General features: G+C 36.3%; 1 protein-coding gene across 1 annotated transcript in view; it reads right to left on the bottom strand.

The window, feature by feature from the left end:
* Positions 1-537: 537 nt before the first annotated feature.
* The window catches only part of LOC107600721 (tyrosine-protein kinase Fes/Fps-like), a 24,592-nt gene continuing 3,799 nt past the window's right edge, over positions 538-21,330 (bottom strand). The window contains exons 5-20 of the mRNA XM_016292679.1: positions 18,762-18,858; positions 14,236-14,419; positions 13,657-13,794; positions 12,181-12,300; positions 10,640-10,762; positions 9,101-9,290; positions 7,171-7,251; positions 6,849-7,058; positions 6,640-6,762; positions 5,579-5,632; positions 5,344-5,462; positions 5,169-5,263; positions 3,376-3,499; positions 2,727-2,884; positions 1,122-1,253; positions 538-1,041 (exon numbers count right to left, since the gene is read on the bottom strand). Coding sequence (XP_016148165.1) covers positions 908-1,041; positions 1,122-1,253; positions 2,727-2,884; positions 3,376-3,499; positions 5,169-5,263; positions 5,344-5,462; positions 5,579-5,632; positions 6,640-6,762; positions 6,849-7,058; positions 7,171-7,251; positions 9,101-9,290; positions 10,640-10,762; positions 12,181-12,300; positions 13,657-13,794; positions 14,236-14,419; positions 18,762-18,858 — 2,082 coding nt within the window. The 3' untranslated portion in view covers positions 538-907. The remainder of the gene's footprint in view (positions 1,042-1,121; positions 1,254-2,726; positions 2,885-3,375; positions 3,500-5,168; positions 5,264-5,343; positions 5,463-5,578; positions 5,633-6,639; positions 6,763-6,848; positions 7,059-7,170; positions 7,252-9,100; positions 9,291-10,639; positions 10,763-12,180; positions 12,301-13,656; positions 13,795-14,235; positions 14,420-18,761; positions 18,859-21,330) is intronic.

The following is a 21,330-nucleotide window of genomic DNA, read 5'->3' as shown; positions in this document are numbered from 1 at the left end:
TCAGGAACATTGTTTATGGAATTAAGAGCAAATTCAAAGTTTCGTGACAAAACTGCAGCACTGCAGGATCACCGCTTGTCAGTAATACATCTCAATCTATATTGGTTGGAGTGGAAAAAAAGCTAAATTCCTTCTCAGAAGGTGATGTTAGCATAGGCTACTATTGAAAAGTTTGCATTTGTTTCAGTTTTGTATGTTTTTAACGTCTTATGCTCATCCAGACTGCATTTATAATATTGTGAAATATTTTTACTATTTAAAATATCAGTTTTCCTTGTGAATATATTTTCAAATGTAATTTATTCCTGTGATGCAAATCAGCATTTTCAGCAGTCTTCATTGTCACATGATCCTTCCGAAATCATTCTGATATACTATCAATATATAATTATCCATGTAGAAAATATTCGTTCTGCTTAATATTTCTGTGAAAGAACAGCATTATTTAAAATTGTTTTGTAACATTATAAATGACTATGCGGTGACTTAATTTAAATGTGCACTTGCTAAATAAAAGTCGTTATTATTAATAATTGTTCTTAAGTTTATTTACAATATTTCCATACTATAAACAGTAAATTTACAGACTTGTGTTCATGCGGTCATATGTGTCATCAGCAAAAAAACATTTTTTAAACATCAGGATTTCACAAATAAAACCATTTGAAAGGCCACATTGCACAGCATTTAGTAGTATGGATATAAAATCAAACAATCTTAATTATAATCTGCTCTTATTAACAGTACTCTGTCAGAAGGCGCTGATGGTGCGCTTTACTGTATATGCAGATTTGATTTTTACAACCGTGGCACACAAATTAAAAAAATAAATCTTTGCTTTGGCCTCATCATAAGACCAGCTGTACTTACATGTGAGCATGTGTGAGCGTGTGTGTGTGTGCGCGTTTTACTGACATAAAGCATACAGATCTGCCTTTAGTTTGCGAAATGAGGGTCGCTTTCTCGGATCGTACTGCCAGCACTGACACATGAGGGCATAGATTTCACCTGGACAGTTATTTGGGGCCGGCATACGATATCCTAAAGACAAAAACAAGACTTATATACAACACTTGCTTTGCAAACAGGCAATACACCTCAGTTTTATGCATGTGAAGTACCTCTCTCCACCTCGTCTCTGGTCTGTTGGTTATTCATGTTATGCGGGATGGTATATGGTGTGACTCCTCTGGAGAAGGTCTCCCACAGCAGCACTCCGAAACTCCACACATCACTCTCTGTGGTGTATCGCCCTGATGAACCAGCAGAGGACAGCGTTGAGACACAAACCCCTCAGTCAGGGCCAGGCAAACACAATGCAGGCTAGTTCAGGATACTGATAGAGTGCCTCATATCTGACTGGCAGGATTGTCTAGAACAGGCTTTCCCAAACTGGGGTTCATGAGGGGGTTTGTGAGTTAATGAAACGCTAATGATCAAATTGAATGTAAAATACGGCTGCACAATTACTCAAAATAAAACGAAATAAATTGCGCTATAGCTTAGTGACTATCAAATCAAAGGCTACAATTAAATTGAATTAAATTAGTGCATAGTCTTTTGCACTGCTAAGGTTTACAACATTTCACCAGCATTCTGCCAAAACAAAAACTTGAAAATTTGAAATGGAAGAATTTAAGACAAATATCAGTATTGCAACTTGCAGTGTGAATAAAATAATTATTAGGCCTATAAATACCAGCGTTGTAAAAATGCACTCCCTATTCATGTTGACATATCAGATCAGAAGTTTCTTTTTTACACATTTTTAAGGTATGCATGCATACTTCTACTACTTACACATCTTCACACTTCATTTGTTAATTCTTTTATTTGTTCAGGTTTTTGCAGTGCTCAATCTAAAGTTGAAACTATTCATCATTTGTAAATGTTTACTATTAAACATTTAGTATCTTTATGGGAATTCGACTTTTAGTTGCTGTAACAAAGTGTGAATAAAAGGTGATCAGTTATTAGTATGTTTATTCTTTTTAAGGCAAAAACAACGACCACACATAATAGCAACAAGAACAGCATTTTAAGAGAAAACCTTTGGGTTTACTGATTACAGATTTATGATAAAATATGAGGTTACATTTTATTTAAAAAAACAACTTTGAAACTATATGTCAACTAATTCTCTTTAGACTATCAGTAGACTGTTTTGGGTTAGGGTTAGTAGAATAAACCAACGTGTACTTGCAAAGTCACCTATAGTCAGTAAAAGTCTGTTGGTGAAACATCAAAAAGTCTTGGTAGATATTAAGCAGACAGTCTACTAATACTCTAAAGATTAGTAGTTGACATCCTTTTTAATCATTATGTCATGTTCAAGTTTATTAGTAAACATTTACAAGCACATTACCTCACACATGTAAATATATATTGTTACATCTGGAGACGTATTTCTCTCTCTTCATCATCTAACTAAAGATGTTAAACATCATATACTACTATTTGTTAATGATTTATAAATGAAAGTTATTATAAAGTGTTACCAATAATGTAACTTTTTTTATTCTAACAATTTATAACCATTTTTAATCTAACAATATTTATTTGTTTAATCAAAATAAAGAAAATGTATTTCTTACTGGGCGTCAGAACCATGAACGTGCATATGATTGCATTATATTATTGAAATATCACCTTAAAATCTCAGGGGGTACTTAAATCAAATATTTTCATCTAACAAAAAAGTTTGTAGACCCCTGGTCGAGTATTACCATAATTGAGAGCTTCTGGTGCTGTCCATTTGACTGGGATCTGCTTCATTCCTCCTGTAGCAGAATAAACCCCATCCTGCTCCTGACGAGACATACCGAAATCACTGATCTTCACCACGCTCTCCTCTCCGACGAGACAGTTACGGGCAGCCAGATCTCTGGAGACGGGGAGAATTAGAGAGGTTTATTGTAGGTTGCTCTGAAATAAATGTAAACGCACAGAAAGAGAAAGCCTGAAGGAGACAAATATAAAACAAGCTAACAAAAAAACAACCAGAGCAAATTAAAAAGAAAGAATAGGAATGACAGACAGAGAAACAGAAAGTGCACTGGCTGTATGGGAACTCAATCCTATCTAGAGACACTGAAGCATGAGGGGAAACGGCCACTATCAGACGGAGCAGTGAGGTTTCATTTCTTCTCAGCTCATTACCCCACAATCTTCCCATCGGGCACTGCTCGTAAACCGCTGGTAAAGAGACTTAAACACAATAGTGGAATACCTCGAGTCTACTTATTAGATTCAATAAAAACCAGCTGTGAGCTCTTTAGGAGGTCTGCTAGAGCTTTATGGATCCACTATAGTTTCTCAGCATTGATCCTAAGACTTCATTGTCTTTCTGTCCTTATTTCACGGTCAACTGCTCACCGATGAATGCACTTCTTGCTTTCCAGGTATGCCATGCCCGACACCACATTCTCTGCCATCTTGATCAACATCTTGGTCTTCAGGTTGTGGCCTTCTGTGCGCAGAAAGGTTAGAAAGTCCCCTCCTGCCAGCAAAATCGGAATAGTTCAACATCATATGATAAATGATTTAACATTTATTAACTTAAAAAAATATAATATCAATTGTGACCCTCTCTGTGAAAACCCAGCTAAAGTCATATTTTGGTGATTTACTGTTTTCTACATAAAATCATCCTTCATAAGGTAAAGAACATTATGTGAAAATGTAACATTGGTGTCTTTATTACTGAGTAAGACCATGTCAAAGACTGAAATCATAGTGAAATTAATGGTTGAAATCAAACTTTGATGTTTGTTATCTCATAATTAGGTTTTGAGACTTTACAAACAATTAAATAAATAATAAATAAATAAAGGTTTCTTTGTGAGTTCCTTTGTTAATGTTTTCTATGTAAATGATATTAAATTAAATAAATACACTATGTTTCTTTATTTTATAACTGTAATAATTTATTATTAATTTAATTGAACAAATATTTAATTACAAAAATAATATTAAAAACAATATATAATTAATAATGTTCTTTTATGAAGTACATTTTTATAAATAAACAATTACATACATAAATATTTCATAATTTCAACATTTCAATAATATATGAATAATTTAAAAATATAATTGATTGATGATAATGATGACCAATATACACCATATGATTTTTTACATATTTGTTCTTCAATTTATCATACGAGTACTACATTAGGAGTACTTGGAAAATACTAGAATGTGTCATGTGGACTGTGTTTATGGTGCTTTTTTAGGAGCTTAATTTTAAGTCCCCATGAAATCAAAATGTAAGTTTTTGGGTGTTAGTATCAATATGTTAGTCTTAAGGTTATCTATAAGGCAGTGTGCTCCAAAACAGTGACAAAATTCACATTTAGAAGATATAAGCATTCAAAGCTTGCAGTTCGTCACTTCCGCCAAAACGGCTCAACGATTTTTTTTGACATCACATCGTACTTCATCTTCTCATCAAACTTTCGGTCCAATCAAATGCTCTCTAGAAACCAAAGCGCCCGCCCCCTACACTATAAAATAGACGCTGAAGCCGCGACTGAAATCGGTCACTTGTCCACAGAATTAGTATTTTCTGTACAGTGAATGGCACGTAGTGCACTATATAGGGGACAGGGAACGATTCAAACAGTGTAAATATGCTTTCCATTGAGGAAAAAAAAAGAAGTCCGTCACGCTAACCACCGCACCGCACACACACTCTGCTCCAGTCCAGAGACACGATAGCACGGAGCGGATCACATGCGCGAGTCGGCGCAGACCACAAAATGTATCGGAGCTATTTGAATTCTACACAGAATGCTACATTTTATAGCAATATGGATGAGATTGTGGCTGGCATACCCTGTCAAATGCGGCTTTATGGAGCTCAACGGCTCTGAACGGCTCTAGCCCAAGCTGTGATATAAACTAACGCTATTGGCTATTTAAAAAGGGGTGGGGCTGCTTGATATGTCCCGCCCTGTCTTCCTGTTTCAGTTAAAATGACGTCAACACAGAGTAACGCTGCGTGCTTCTAAGCATTTCAGAGGACCTTTAAATAATGTTCGCCTTTTGTGTTACATGGAAGACAGTCAGTCATACAGGTTTGAAACAACATGAGGACAGTAAAGGATGATTTTTTTTTGGTGCGCTGTTCCTTTAAATGATTTTTAATAAAAGCTTAGATGTACCTTGCACCAGCTCCATGATGATATAAATTGGCTGTTTTTGTGTGCAGACGCCGATTAGCTTCACTATGTTTGGATGGTCATACTGCTTTAGGATCCTGGGATAGAAATGGAGAGATGTTTAGTTAAATGAGAATGTTATGTGAGAGAATGTGTGTTATTAAGTGTCTATACAAACCTGGCCTCCATTAGGAACTTGTTCTTGTGTTCTGCAGGCAGATTCTCTCTGCAGGCTTTCACAGCGACTGGAGTATTTTCTGAACGTAGGCGCCCACTGAACACCTCACCAAAGTTACCCTGATCACGTCCAAACATTACAATAAGCAACATTATGAACAAAAAAATAGGTTGACGAGTTATTTAAAGTCTTTGCTGAAATCCTTTTATCAGTCTTTTTATATAACACTGCTTACCCGACCAATGCTCTGTCCAAGAATGACATCATCATGTTCCAACACCCACTTATCCTAAAAAAACACCCCGCAAAATTAATTCATCTCAAGTATGCATCGTCATATTGTCTGGCCAATCACAACAGTGCTCAGGCGATATAGATTTAATGGTCAACGCCCATATCTAGAGACCACTCTCTTAACAGAAACACAAATATGAACTTTTATCTATTGAAAAGGTTAGATAATAATCTTCTAAGATTTATAACAGTGGAAAAAAGCTTCCTGTCACAAAAACGAGTTCATTTATGACCTTCTTGTAGGTGGACTATATAGAATACAAATACATAAATAAATATTGTAATATTTTAATAGTAAACTTAACTCATATATTTTGATGTGGACACAAAGGGGAGCTAACACTACTCTTTTTTTTGCCCAAGAGAGTATTGATACTGCTCCAAATTATAAAATATTTTCCTTTTAATAGTTTTGTTAGGGCATTTTCCCTTTGAAAGGTTTGGTAACACTTTATTTTAAGGTGTCCTTGTTACACATGTTACTTGCACTTACTATTATAATAACAATTAATTATGCATAATTACATGCAAGTAACCCTAAGCCAAACCCTAATCATATCCCTAACCATACAGTAGGAACATGTAGTTAATTAATATTACTCAGTACTTAATTGTATAATTACACTGTAACAGCGACACCTTAAAATAAAGTGTAACCAAAGGTTTCCCTCTATGAACTTTTTCTAGGGGGAATTATTTAAATAAATAAATAAATACATTTTATATTTTTATTAATATTTGTAATTATACTTCAATATTTTAAAGTAATAATACTAATAAATAAAAAATACATATTTATTTTCATATTTTTTATTAATATTTGTAATTTTTCAATATTTGAAAGTAACAATACTAATACTACTAATAATAATAAACATTGGACAAAACTGACTGAAGAAACAATTTTTCCAAATAATAATGTATTTGAGGCTATCACTCTTCAGCGGTATCAGCGGTAATCTATATAGTAATCATGAGACTGATTTGGGATCGGTGATAAACCTTAACAATGGGTCTCTTCAGCACAACGTCTGTCCTCTTTGTGATGGTTTGATGGGAGCTGATGAGGTGCTTTATTAGCAGCGGTACAGAGGTGAAGCCTTCACCGTCAAGACGATACACACCCTAAACACACACATAAACATGGCTTTACAGTTAATCCCTGCACATATCATGTACTGACACAAATATCAGTTATAAAACACACTCACGTCTATACTCTGAATGAGGAAGTGCCGGCACTGGCCACCCCAGTGCACAGATAGCACATATTCTTGTTTGCCCTGGCTTTCTCGAACCAGGAAGTCGCCATCATTCTTCAGCAGTTCCTGCACCTCCAGACGGGGGATGGCACCGTGATACCAGCTCTGCTGGGTCAAGGGCTTCTCCGCCTCGGGCACCGGCGCCAGGGCGGGGGGAACCTGGGGAGATGTATAAAACACACTACTCTACAGGAAGAAGTTGCAGATACAGCAATGAACAGAGAGCTGGAAGGAGGTGAGAGAGGAAGACTGACACTAAAAAAAAACCAACCGTATACTTGGGCTTGAACAAGCTGCTGAGATGGCTCACGATTACATCCATGTTGAGGAGCTTATGGTCTTTATCACGCTCCTGCAAGAAACAAACAATCAATAATACAATAGCATGACAAATAAAACTGTACATTTATTAAAAACCTCTCGTAATTCAGTCCATCATCTATCATAGGCAAAGGGTCTGAATATTTAGGACCATGTGATATTTCAGTTTTTCTTTTTTAATAAATCTGCAAAAATGTCAACAATTCTGTGTTTTTCTGTCAATATGGGGTGCTGTGTGTACATTAATGAGGAAAAAAAAATAACTGAAATGATTTTAGCAAATGGCTGCAATATAACAAAGAGTGAAAAATGTAAGGGGGTCTGAATACTTTCCGTACCCACTGTATAATTTAGCATTTTATTTATCCTCGATCCTTATTTTATTTAATATGTTTATTCTTTTTAATTAATTTCTTCTAAAGTGGTATATTCTAGGTAGTTTGAGAAGAGACGTCCACCAACGTTTACCATCCAACCTGCCAGAACTGGAGAGGCTCTGCAAGGAGGAATGGCAGAGGATTCCCAAATCCAGGTGTGAAAAACTTGTTGCCTCTTTCCCAAAAAGACTCATGGCTGTATTAGATCAAAAGGGTGCTTCTACTAAATACTGAGCAAAGGGTCTGAATACTTAGGACCATGTGATATTTCAGTTTTTCTTTTTTAATAAATCTGCAAAAATGTCAACAATGCTGTGTTTTTCTGTCAATATGGGGTGCTGTGTGTACATTAATGAGGAAAAAAAATGAACTTAAATGATTTTAGGAAATGGCTGCAATATAACAAAGAGTGAAAAATTCAAGGGGGTCTGAATACTTTCCGTACCCACTGTATATAAGCCTTCTGAAGTTTCAGAGGCTTCTTGTTTTTACAATGACAAACTGTATTGTATGGGAAATTATAGAAATTCACATCTGTTTGGATAACAGTTAAATCGGAAGATCAGCTAAACAAACTGCCTACAGATGATTTACAGTGGAATCATCTCTGTCTTGTGCTGTATGCTTGAGAAACAACCATATTCAGAAAGCTCCACCAGCAGCATGCGAGTAAGTCCTGGTAGTTCAGAGTCAACAAGGTTGTGTAATTCTCATATTTCAAAATCAATGTAACAGCATGACTGGCTTAGATACTTTTACATTGCATTTAATGACACTGCATTTTACAGCTTTGAAACCACTTGATTCTTTACAGGGGCCATTTCATGTTTTTCATTTTATCTACAGTCCACTTATTTTACTGTTATCGATAGTTCATCTGGGCTTTATGGTAATGAATTGATATACAGTACATATCTGTTTGACGTCACAAAGTTGCTGATTTGTGTCTCTTTCCACTGGAAAGGAAGTTCAGAAAGTTACAGTATATTTTCATACACTGCAACAATTAACTTTTATTTCAAAAGGTAACAAAATCGATTTCTCATTATCTTATTACTCCATTAACCTGGCTGCACGTAAACATGTTTTAAAAGTAAAGATATGTAGTTTAGGTAACACTTTATTTTAAGGTGTTCTTGTTACACGTTACATGTACTTGCTATTATAATAGCAATAAATTATGCATAATTACATGCAAGCAACCCTAAGCTGAAGCCTAATCCTAACCCTAAACATAGTTAGTACATGTAGTTAATTAATATTACTCCGTACTTAAATATATAATTACACTGCAACAAGGACACCTTAAAATAAAGTGTAACTGTAGTTTATATAGTACAGCTGGATAGATTTGCTTGTTCTGAAGAATGGAAAATCCCAGGTTTAGTTTAAGGTATCCTGAAACCTTTCCGACAAGTCAAGCACAATTGAAGTCCGCAAAGCAGATGTACTGTAGGAAGAACTGAAGCTCTCAGGACAGATTTAATGAAATCAGAGACTCACTGAGTTGCTGGATGTGACAGATATCCGATCATCATCCAGGCCTATAGGTGGAGCCTCCTTGCTGCCCAGAGTCTCAAGTTTATCGGCCAGAAGCCTCCGCTGGGCCTCCAGGCGAGCTCGAGCCACCATGGACAGAACTACCTGCTGTCTGCTGTCCTCCAGAGCATTACGCTTACTGAACAGATACACCCTACAAAAACAAAGAGGAGAACAAGCTCACATTTGTGTAAACAGAGGCGAGAATTTAGTGAAATCTGAATGTTATTGATTCTAAATAATTTGATTATATACAGATTAAAAACTCTATTTCTGCCCATGTCCCCCAATAAAATTAGTAAAATAAAATAAATTTAATTTAATTTTAGCACCAAAGCATTAAATTCCGGTTATTTTGGGAGTCATCTTTCTATGTAACAAACATGTATTTCATAACCTTTGAGTAATACGATTTTTAGGTATAAATACCAGTTATACCAAAATACCAAACTCCATATATTTATAACTTGGAACCGTTTTAAAATGATACATTTTAAACAAGACTATTCTTGTTTTATTAAGAACTTGCTGCCCTGTATGATTGACGTATCACTTTTATTTTTTCAACTAGATTGTGAAATAATTGATATTACAATTCTCAAATATGTTTAAGTACATGTATTTTGTGATTTAAGTTTAATTTTTATAAAGACCATGTTGGTTGATCGATAACCTACACTACAGCGAATGACAGAGTCAGAGCCTGTTGAATTTACAACACATAAATTGGTCCAATTCTCCTTAAAGGGATAGTTCACCTTAAAAATTATTTGATGAAAATGTTGCCATCATGTCGTTCCAAACCTGTGTGAGTTACTTTCTTATATTGAACATAACGGGGACAAATAACTGTTTGGTTCTTCAAAATATCTTCTTTTGTGTTCAACATAAAGAAACACACAGGATTGGAACTACATTCATGTCAAGAGTAAATGACGTCACACTTTATTGTAAGGTCCACTAATAAACAGCCAATATCTTAATATTGGATATTTTATATTAAATATGATGGTGATATGTAGCAGGGGTTAAAGTACAGTAGAGGTAAGAGGTTTGAATCTACTAGGAGCGACACTTGAGCTATCTGGATGCTCTAGAGTAAGTGAATTGTAAGTGGCTTTCCATAAAATTCAATTCAAGTTTATTTGTACAGCGCTTTTCATGATACAAATCATTGCAAAGTAATGTTACAGCAAATTAAGTTTCTACAATATTTAGTGGTAGCTTATCAGAGGTGACTGTCAGTTAATGTACATATGGCAAAAATGTACGGAAAAATCAATTAAAGACGTAATCAAACAGACGATGAACACTATTAACAGCAATTATTATATGATGCAATCAAACTTATAGCAAAATTTGGTAGCATTTGCTAAAAGCGTTTGCTAAATGTTGACTTGCCTAAAAAGATGTAGAAACTTCCTCTTAAAAATCTACTTGGCATTTGAATTGCAAATCTGGAGCAGAGGAGTTCAGACGTGTAAGGAGAGTTCACAGGCTCACCTCTGGCCTGTGTTCGCAGAGCCCTCTTCATTCTGCAGATCCAGCTCCAGCTGGTTGACGGTGGCCTGCTGAGAACCAAGAGTACTAGCGAGACCCAGGAGCTCCTCCTCCACAGCGGTGAGCCTTGGAGAAGAGAAAAAAATGAGAAGCCATGAGAGTGCAAAATGAGTTGGGATGAAACAGAAGACAGTCAAAATGCTGAGGGCCAGTAACATTATACGAGGACGTGTGTATCTTGTAAAAAAAAAATTCCAGTTGCTAAATGTGTATAAAGTATATTTCCATAAACTGTACACTACTGTTCATAAGTTTGGGATTGGTAAGGTTTTGCAAAAATTCTCTTATGCTCACCAAGGCTGCACTATTTGATAAAAAAAATACAGTAAAAACAGTAATATTGTGAAATATTATAACTTACATTTACAGTTTTCTATCTTAATATATTTTAAAATGTAATGTACTGCTGTGATGTGAAGCTGAATTTTCAGCATCATTACTCCAGTCTTCAGTGTCACATGATCCTTCAGAAATCATTAGAATATGCTGATTTGATGCTTAAGAAAAATGTCTAATTATTATCAATGTTGAAAACGTGACAAATAAATGTACAACAGAACCTCATTTATTTGAAATAAAGTTGTTGGTTTTTTTGCAAGAATGTAAAAGTCTTTTATTGTCACATTTGATCAATTGAATGCATCCTTGCTGAATAAAAGTCTCAATTTCTTTGAAAAGATCACAGACTTTTGTCACCGATGGAGTTTTGGTTCCTTGCCGCTGTCGCCTCTAGAATTCACTGAATTCTATGATGAACTGTCTTTAACTGAAAAATGAGTGTTTACTATTGTCATTTTGCATTATTGACACTATTTTCCTAATTAATGCTGTTCAGTTGCTTTGACACAATCTGTATTGTTAAAAGCGCTATATAAATAAAGGTGACTTGACTTGACTTTTGAACAGTAGTGCATACATAACATTAGTTTTCTTGTATTTAGCGAATAAAAGAGATCAGCTTTAGTCTGTGGCTGAACAGAGTGAACAATTACATTTAGTGTTGTTTTCTTTACTTTAAAGTTTGTGAACAGTTTGCGATGCAATTATGAATATGCGCGTTTAGAATTTTGGGGGAAAAAATTTTAAACATTTTGTAGCCATGTAAAAAGTGTTCACAGCTTTCAAAAAACTATTTGTGGTAGGAAACAGGATAATGGGTTGGGATGTTCTGCTTTAGTTTGTAAGTAATTGAAAAAAATTATCATCAGGTTCCTAATTAGCTCAAGACGATGTCTTACGGCCAACACACACAAAAACAACAAAAACAAATAATGAACCGAAAAGCAAACAGGCTATGGAAAAACACCTCATTCCCTACCCTCTAAAAACCACAAATGAAAAAAAAAAGAAATGTTCACATGATGGTTTCAGAATCAATAACAAGGCTTCCGAGAGTTCTGATTTCACTTCTACCTTTCTATGACATTTTTGCTTTCACTGGTGCCACTATGCTGTACAGCGGTGTGGAGAAAGTAGTAACTCACCGATGCTGGATCCCCTCTACTGTGAGCTCATTGAGCTGCAGATCTTCAGGCTTCAGATCTTCAGCGTCCTCCAACAAACTGCCGTCAAACTCCACACATGCAGGAACCTCTCCTCTCGACCTGCACATACATATACAATCTGTACACGTGCATGTGCATGCAGAGAGACATGGACAGACAGAAGCCTATCCTTTTATCCTTTTAAAGGTGCATTCACATGAAAGCATCTGCAGGCCCATGCATAATATCAAACAGAACATTCATTAGGAAAAAAATGCAGGGCGAGACTTGATTTTATCCATCATGATTTGATTGGTGACTATGATGTTATTAGTTATATTACAATGCCCACATGGCCTAAGTTAAGTCCAAGATTTGAGCAGTGTTGTAACTACATTATTATGCAGTAAACACATTTTAATTCTCTATTGACAGACATTCAAACACAATTGTGACTTTTTTTCTCAAGCAACATACAAATAATATTTATTTACAAACTATTTATTTATTAATTCATTCGAGGAAGTGCGACAAAGAAGACCTAAGACAGTTGAGCAACTAGAAGCCTGTATTAGACAAGAATGGGACAACATTCCTATTCCTAAACTTGAGCAACTTGTCTCCTCAGTCCCCAGACGTTTGCAGACTGTTATAAAAAGAAGAGGGGATGCCACAGAGTGGTAAACATGGCCTTGTCCCAACTTTTTTGAGATGTGTTGATGCCATGAAATTTAAAATCAACTTATTTTTCCCTTAAAATTATGCATTTTCTCAGTTTAAACATTTGAGATGTCATCTATGTTGTATTCTGAATAAAATATTGAAATTTGAAACTTCCACATCATTGCATTCTGTTTTTATTCACAATCTGTACAGTGTCCCAACTTTTTTGGAATCGGGTTTGTAATTACATGCAAATATTTATTTATATTATAGTAGATGTTTGATCAGTGACCATTTATTTTTAGAGGATTCTTAAAAGCTTGAAATTGACATTTTATATGATTTGTTGCAGACTTTCACTTTACAGCTCATGCACCAGTTGCTAATGAAAGGCTTGAAACTGTGAGAGACTGTTTGATCTCACATGGCACAACACATTTTAATTTTCTACTGACAGACACATTTGTATATATATTTTTTTATAAAATATAAATATTTATTGCAAAACTATCTATTTATTTAATATATTTTAAATTATTACATGCAAATATTTAATTATATTATTCTAGACATTTTGCCAGTGACCATTTATTTAGCTTGAACTGGACCTACTTTATGTTATTTGTTGCAGATGTTCATGCAGCAGTTCATGCACCAGCAGCATATTTGCTAATAATGAAAGACTGACTAAGAGATGAGAATTAGTTACACAGAGCATAAACAAGCAAGTTAGTATGTAACATCCCTTGTTCCTCTGGTCCAGGATCCCATTGCATTCAACAAAACCTGGGAACAAAGGGGGAAGATATATACCTGTTCTGCTGGATGAAGTTCTCATACTCTCTCTGTGGCTGGATGGCTTTCAGGGCATTGGCCATTTCAGTGTGAACACTAACCACCTCATCATGAAGCACGCTAGACAGATCAAAATACTCCTGCAGAATCTCCTTCCTAAGAAAACAACATGCCACATCAGTCGTGTGTTTTCACACGCAAGACACAGCAAACCTACTTCTTCTTTTTTACTAACTGTAACCGTATAGGTCTATGTACAGCGCATGTGAGAAGTGAGCAGCATGACATTTCATCCATTCAAAAAGCAGAAGTCACTGTGGGGAAAGTTGTCAGCTCTTAAAAATAAAGCAATGAGTAATTAGGCCAGTAAGCAATCACCTAGCAAGAACCACAATTTAGAAACTATAAAAATGTATTTGATACTATACTTGATATTATTTTTAAGAAATTGATGTTTACTTGATATTGCCTACCACTTTCATCACAAATAGAAATAAAATCAAATGGCAGAAAGAATTTAAAAGCATACAGACCCATGCTAACTACTATGATTTCACAGTATACGTTATAGTGATGATGTTATTAATGTTGACTCACAGAATAAGCATCATTTCCTCCTGCAGCGCCTGCAGGGCTCCTAGTAGGGCCGGCTGGCTTTGGCCATAGTGGAATTGGTGATGCACTTGTGCAGCCTTCACCAACAGCACATATTCATTGTGGTGCTCATGCAGTTTCAGAGTGGCTTTGATGTAGCGCTCCTTCGCTTTCTCACGTTCTTTGTCTGTACAAAAGACCATCCACAAATATGTGCTGTGCATCAGGTACAAAATCATATGCAACCATATACAGTGGTGTGAAAAAGTGTTGGCCCCCTTCCTGATTTCTTATTTTTTTGCATGTTTGTCATACTTTAATGTTTCAGATCATCAAACAAATTTAAATTACACAAAGATAATGCAAGTAAATACAAAACGCAGTTTTTAAATGATGATTTGGCAATTACTTTTTCACGTAGGGCCAGGCAGGTTTGGACAGCTTTTTCCCCTTAATAAAATAAATAATCATTTAAAAACTGCATTTTGTATTTACTTGCATTATCTTTGTGTAATATTAAAACTTGTTTGATGATCTGAATCTTTTAAGTGTGACAAATATGCATAAAATATGTAAAAAAAACAGGACAACACTTTTTCACTCCACTGTGTATATGTATGTATGTATGTATATATATATATATATATATATATATATATATATGTCTGTTTTGTGTTTTTGTTCAGTTATATAGCCCTCATGTTTCCATTGCCTTTGTCTAGCTTTGTTTTACGTAACCCACTGTTTTGTGAGTTGCTTCATATTCATGCCAAGTCAAGTCTCAACTTATCTCGTGTTTTTTCAAGTTTGGATTTAAATAAACTGCACATGGGTTCAGCAAACTTGCCTTCAGAGGACTGAATATTACAGAAAGCTGTTAAACATGAACCCAGCAGTTTGTCTTCTTCCTCTTCGTCATTGAGGAGTTTGTGGAGGACTTGAGGATTTTAATGACACTACACTCAAAGGAACTTTTTTGTTTTGGTCTAACAGAAGAAATATCTTGTTTAATGCTGCATCACACTCCTCACTGGACTCTGACTCAGCAAATTGACCATGTTCTTCTGCTGTGTGGTTCCTCATTCACTTTATGAACTGCAGACGAGGGACCCCGTAATGCCACAGTACCCACCAAGCTAGAGTCCTCAGCTGCAATGGCCACCACACCAAGGCCTCGTCATCTCATGGCCACGACACCACAGTCAAGTCATGTCAGGGCTGCTCAGCCAATGCTTCTTAGTGTTGTCGCCTCAATGACCATCAAGCTAGAGCCTTGTCACCACTTTTAGACCAAAAAGACGTCATGGCCGCCACGCCAGAGTCCCAAGCCATCACAGCCTCCACACCTCATACAAATCTGCCCTGGAGATTTTTTGTGAGGGGGCTACAGTATCCATAGTATAGTATCCAATCTCCAGTGGAAATGGAACTTGGTTCTACATTGAATTAATCAACCATGACTCTAGGGGTTCCAAGTATAGTGATCTCAAGTCCAAGTCCGTGAGATCACTCTACTGTCCATAGTGCTTCCTGTGATTGTAGATGCCATCATGTGTGTGCGGGCTGCATACACTTCCTCAGAGGTGGGGGCGACCACTACAGCTCCTCTGGACTTTCTATGCCTCATGTCATGGCCTTGGAGGCCACTCATGAACTCACTGCCTACCATGTCACAACCAGCCACGGAGACCATTCAAAAACTCTCCACCTGTCCTGTCACAGCCAGGAGGCTGTCTCTGAAGACTCTGTCTTTGCTGTCGCGGCCAGGTGGGCCATCCATGCCTCTGCTCCATCATGGCTTCCTAATCTCTGAGGGTCTTCAGTCCAGTCTGCTCTGCTGACGTGGTCTTCTGATCTCCATTGGAGGTCTCCAGCTCCTCCCTAATTGCCTGCTCCGCCACCTCCACCCTGGTCTCTGCACTATTTACCTGATCCTTTATGGTTGCTACATGTCCCAGGTCCTCTACTGCTCCACAGTCTGCCGTTAAGCCCAAAGTTTACTTCAGTCTTGTACCTGTACGCTAGCTTACAGTCGATTGCGCACCCTTTCAAAGTATTTTGTGCAGCCTTTCAAAACTATTTTTCTCCAGAAGTTATGACCAATAAAAATGTCTTTTAAACTAAAGTTGCGGCTCTCTCATAACCCTCTTACCCAAGCGCTTGTCAATGCAGCCGTCTGTTGTAGTTGCAGTCTCCGCTATTTTGTTGTTGTTCCGTCTCTTTAGTTTTGTTTTCTACTGTGAAACAGCGGCCTGGGCCAGTGTTGCCACCTTGTGGAACAACTGATTAGTGCAAAACCAAGTCAATGAGCATGTGCGACCTGCACGTACAAATACGCGCCGTTACAAAAATTGGATGGTGCGCATGCTTTTCTGGTAACAAAATTTGTGTCACGCACACTCCATGCTTACCCTTGTGTACACATAAAAACTGAAGTATACTTTGGGCTTTACTCTACGATCCAGGCCCATCATTGCTCCACGGTCCATGGTCTCAGCCATTGCTCCACAGTCCAGGCCCGCCCCCACGCCACGATCCAGGTCAAGTTCCACTTCACAGTCCCGGCCCACCATCCCTCCCCCATGATCTCCTCTACTCTACCACTTTCCTGAAATTTTGTTTTTATCCTGGGTTTTGGGTGGGTGTCATCATGTTAGGGTTCTTTAGTTCCAGAACTACAGAACCTGAACCGCTCTTGGGGTACCATCCAGAGGCTGGCCCAGAACAGACAGGAGTGGAGGACATTTGTTGCTGCCTTACATGCCAAAGGCATAATGGTTAGTAAGTAAGTAAGTATGTTAGGGTGTCTGGAGCCACCCTTAGAGGGAGGGACATGTCATGTCTGTTTTGTGTTTTTGTTCAGTTAATGTTTTCATGTCTTTTATTTTGAAATTCTCACGGTCATGCTTCCTGTTTGTCATGTGTTTCCCTTGCTCCTCTTGTGATCTTGCAATGTGCTACCCTTGTCCATGAGTCACGTTCTGATTGGTTGTTCTGGTCATGCATTTCTCTGTTCTGTTTGGTCATTGGTTCATTGTCTGATTGTTCACAGGCCTTCTTTGTTTAGTGATTAGTCCTTGTGTATATATAGCCCTCATGTTTCCATTGTCTTTGTCTAGCTTTGTTCTACGTTAACCCGCTGTTTGGCAAGTTGTTTGTTCAAAGTTGTTGGCAAAGTTCATGCCAAATCAAGTCTCTGTCTATCTTGTATTTGTTCTTGCTTTGGATTTAAATAAACTGCACATGGGATCAACAAACTCTCCTTTAGTGGACTGAATCTTACAAGATGTATAATTGCTATAAAATAATGTAATACTCACACCACAGGTCAAAAACTACAGTTTGGGGTCAGTAAGATTTAAAAAAAAAAATTAATACTTTTATTCAGCGAGGATGCATTAAATTGATCAAATTGATAAAGACATTTATAATGTAATAATGATTTTTACTTAAAAATAAATGCTGTTATTTTCACACCACAGGTCAAAAACTACAGTTTGGGGTCAGTAAGATTTAAAAAAAAAAAATTATTAATACTTTTATTCAGCGAGGATGCATTAAATTGATCAAATTGATAAAGACATTTATAATGTAATAATGATTTTTACTTAAAAATAAATGCTGTTATTTAGAATTTTTTATTTATCAAAGACAACTGTTTTCATCATTGATATACTACCACTACTACTACTACTAAGTTTCTTGAGCAGCAAATTACTTCTGAATGACTTAAGGAGTATCATTTGACACGGAAGACTGGCCTAATAGCTGCTAAAAATTCATCTTTGTTATCATAGGAATAATTTACTTTTTAAAATGTATTCAAATAGAAAACAGCTTTTTTAAAATTGTAAAAATATTTCTCAAATTTACTGTTTTTACTCTATTTTTGAACAAATAAATGCAGCCTTGGTGAGCATAAGAGCCATCTTACAGACCCCAAAGTTTTGAACAGTAGTGTAGTTCTCAAGTGCTATATTTGCTCATTTAAATCAGCAAGCCATCAAACCATTTGCTTTAACCATCAAGTCCTTAAAGACTATAATACACCTTGCTTATCCTATCAAAGCTTTTCAATACTTTTGAAAATACATTTCAATACATTTCAATAATTCCTTCTAAACTGCAAATATACAGTATCTGTAATTAACTTTTCATGTCTGTGGTCTTTATATTACTTAATTTTACTGTTGTATTCATTTTGGCCTGTCTCTAAGTGCTGCAAAAAGTGCTCTGCTGAGCATTCACACTATGGTCACTGGAGAAACCACGTTTAGTTTCTCTTGTTTCCTGTAAGAGGAACTTGTAAACTTTGTTACATCTCTGTGACCTGAGAAACACATGTCTTGGTTTTTCTGCTCTTGGCCAAGTAGAATAATGCCTTGTTTACACATAATATCATAAAACCATTCAGTGTTTAAACATTATTGTATGTCTATCTGTTCAGCACAGAGTACACAATTCACAGTCAAAATGAAAGGAAAGTGACCAGGCTTTTTAGAGAACTAGGCAGCAACGAGGCATCTTACCTTTGCTTGCTTCCTGGTACTTTCTTTTGGCCTGTGTCGCATCCCGTACTAGCTGTCTGTAACTGGACTTGAGCCGGTCCAGCTCAGTTTGGGTGACCTAACCTTACACAACAGGACAACAAAACCAATCAAAATCCAGGTTGGTGCAACAAAGTGAGTCATGTGCAATCAAAGGCATGAAAGGACAAGGAGTAAAAACTCATTGCTGACAATCAATTCAACATGTTACTAGCCAGCTTCAGATATGAGGTTGAATATTTGTGATATTTAGTTTTAAAAACATCCAGGCTAAACAGAAGTAATGGAAATAATGATTTATCTGCTGCAGTAATAACTTCCTATATACTCTTAAAAATAAAGGTGCTTCAAAAGGTTCTTCTTTCGCCACAAAGAATTTTTTGTGAAACAGAAAGGTTCTTTATAGAACCATTTACACCAAACGGTTCTTCTATGGCATCATGGAGCACCTTTATTTTTAAGAGTGTATCTGTGAACGAAGGCTGTGCATTCAATCAAACTACTGTGTTTTGGTGCAAATTCAAGCATTACTGAGTAGAAGCCAAATCAGGCAAAAATGCAAGCTGTACTGTGACCAACATAGACAGGTTGCCTGCCAAAACTACTGAATGTGAAATAAAATTATCATGTTGCGTCACCACTTAATTTCCGATTTAAATTCTGGTTTCCTGAAGTAAACCGTTTCAACTGTAACTTCAACCATAAACAAACTGAGACAGACAGACACACAAAGTTTTGTTGCTGATAAGAGCTGATAAGATTAGTGCTCTACAAAGTTTTTCTGATGTTCGTTAGTGTATATGTTTGCAGTGTTAAACCATTCAAGAATTCACAGAAACCATCTGAAGATCAACTGGCAACTTGTGCTTCAGTTATAACTTCAAAACTCAAAGAGACTGAACCAAAAATAAGCTTCAGCAGAGAGCGGCAATGCAGAAACCGCTGCTATGTTTATTAAGCAAATAAAATGAGCACAAAAAGAAGAGCTGCTTGATGACTTACCACTTACATTTCCTCCATCTAATTTAGATTATATCAAACATCTAAACACACAAAGCCAAATAGGAGATAATTATAGATGTTCTGATGAAAATGTGAGTGATGCCTTATGTGAAAAGATCACAGACATAGGGTGTAGATTCTATTTCAAATAAATTATTTTTGACTGTTTCAACTTCTGAGATGCTGTTGTTTTGAACGTGTAACTTCCTATTCATCAAAGAATCCTGAAAAAATATAATTTATCATGGTTTCCACAAAAATAATAAGCAGCACAACTGTTTCCAACATTGATAATAATAAGAAATGTTTCTTGGGCAGCAAGTCAGCATATTAGAATGATTTCTGAAGGATCATGTGACATTGAAGACTGGAGTAATGATGCTGAAAATTAAGCTTTGCGTCACAGGAATAAATTACATTTTAAAATATATTAAATAGTAAACCGTTATTTTAAATTGAAATAATAGTTCACTATATTACTGTTTTTACTGTACTTTTTTGATCAAATAAATGAGAAGCATCTTGATAAGCATAAGAGACTGTTTTCAAAAACATAAAAAAGCTCTTAACAACCCCAAACAGTAGTGTATATGCGAATAAAAACACATTGGAAACTAGGAAAAACAGTTCAAATATATGCATACTTCATTATTCACACACATATTTCCTCATTTAATGTGTAACTTAATTACTGTGACTATACTCTACTGCAACACAACTGGCATGGTAGCACATATATATATATATATATATATATATATACACATATATATATATATATATACACATATACACACACACACATATACACAGTGGTGTGAAAAAGTGTTGGCCCCCTTTCTGATTTCTTATTTTTTTGCATGTTTGTCACACTTTGATGTTTCAGATCATCAAACAAATTTAAATAGTAGTCAAAGATAACACAAGTGAACACAACATGCAGTTTTTAAACTAAGGTTTTTATTATTAAGGGAAAACAAAATCCAAAACTACATGGCCCTGTGTGAAGAAGTGTTTGCCCCCCTGTTAAAACTGTGGTTTATCACACCTGAGGTCAATTTCTCTAGCCACACTCAGGCCTGATTACTGCCACACCTGTTCGCAATCAAGAAATCTCTTAAATAGGACCTGCCTGACAAAGTGAAGTAGACCAAAAGATCCTCAAAAGCTAGACATCATGCCGAGATCCAAAGAAATTCAAAAACAAATGAGAAAGAAAGTAATTGAGATCTCTCAGTCTGGAAAATGTTATAAAGCCATTTCTAAGGCTTTGGGACTCCAGTGAACCACAGTGAGAGCCATTATTCACAAATGGCAAAAACATTTGGAACAGTGGAGAACCTTCCCAGGAGTGGCCGGCCGACCAACGACTCATCCAAGAGGTCACAAAAGACCCCACAACAACATCCAAAGAACTGCAGGCCTCACTTGCCTCAGTTAAGGTCAGTGTTCATGACTCCACCATAAGAAAGAGACCGGGGCAAAAATGGTCTGCATGGCAGAGTTCCAAGACGAAAACCGCTGCTGAGCAAAAAGAACATAAAGGCTC

This window comes from Sinocyclocheilus grahami, unplaced genomic scaffold, assembly GCF_001515645.1.
Source record: "Sinocyclocheilus grahami isolate Dianchi unplaced genomic scaffold, SAMN03320097.WGS_v1.1 scaffold290.1, whole genome shotgun sequence".
NCBI lineage: Eukaryota > Metazoa > Chordata > Actinopteri > Cypriniformes > Cyprinidae > Sinocyclocheilus > Sinocyclocheilus grahami.
Note: the sequence above shows the minus strand (reverse complement) of the source record. Positions and strands in the feature narration are given on the sequence as shown.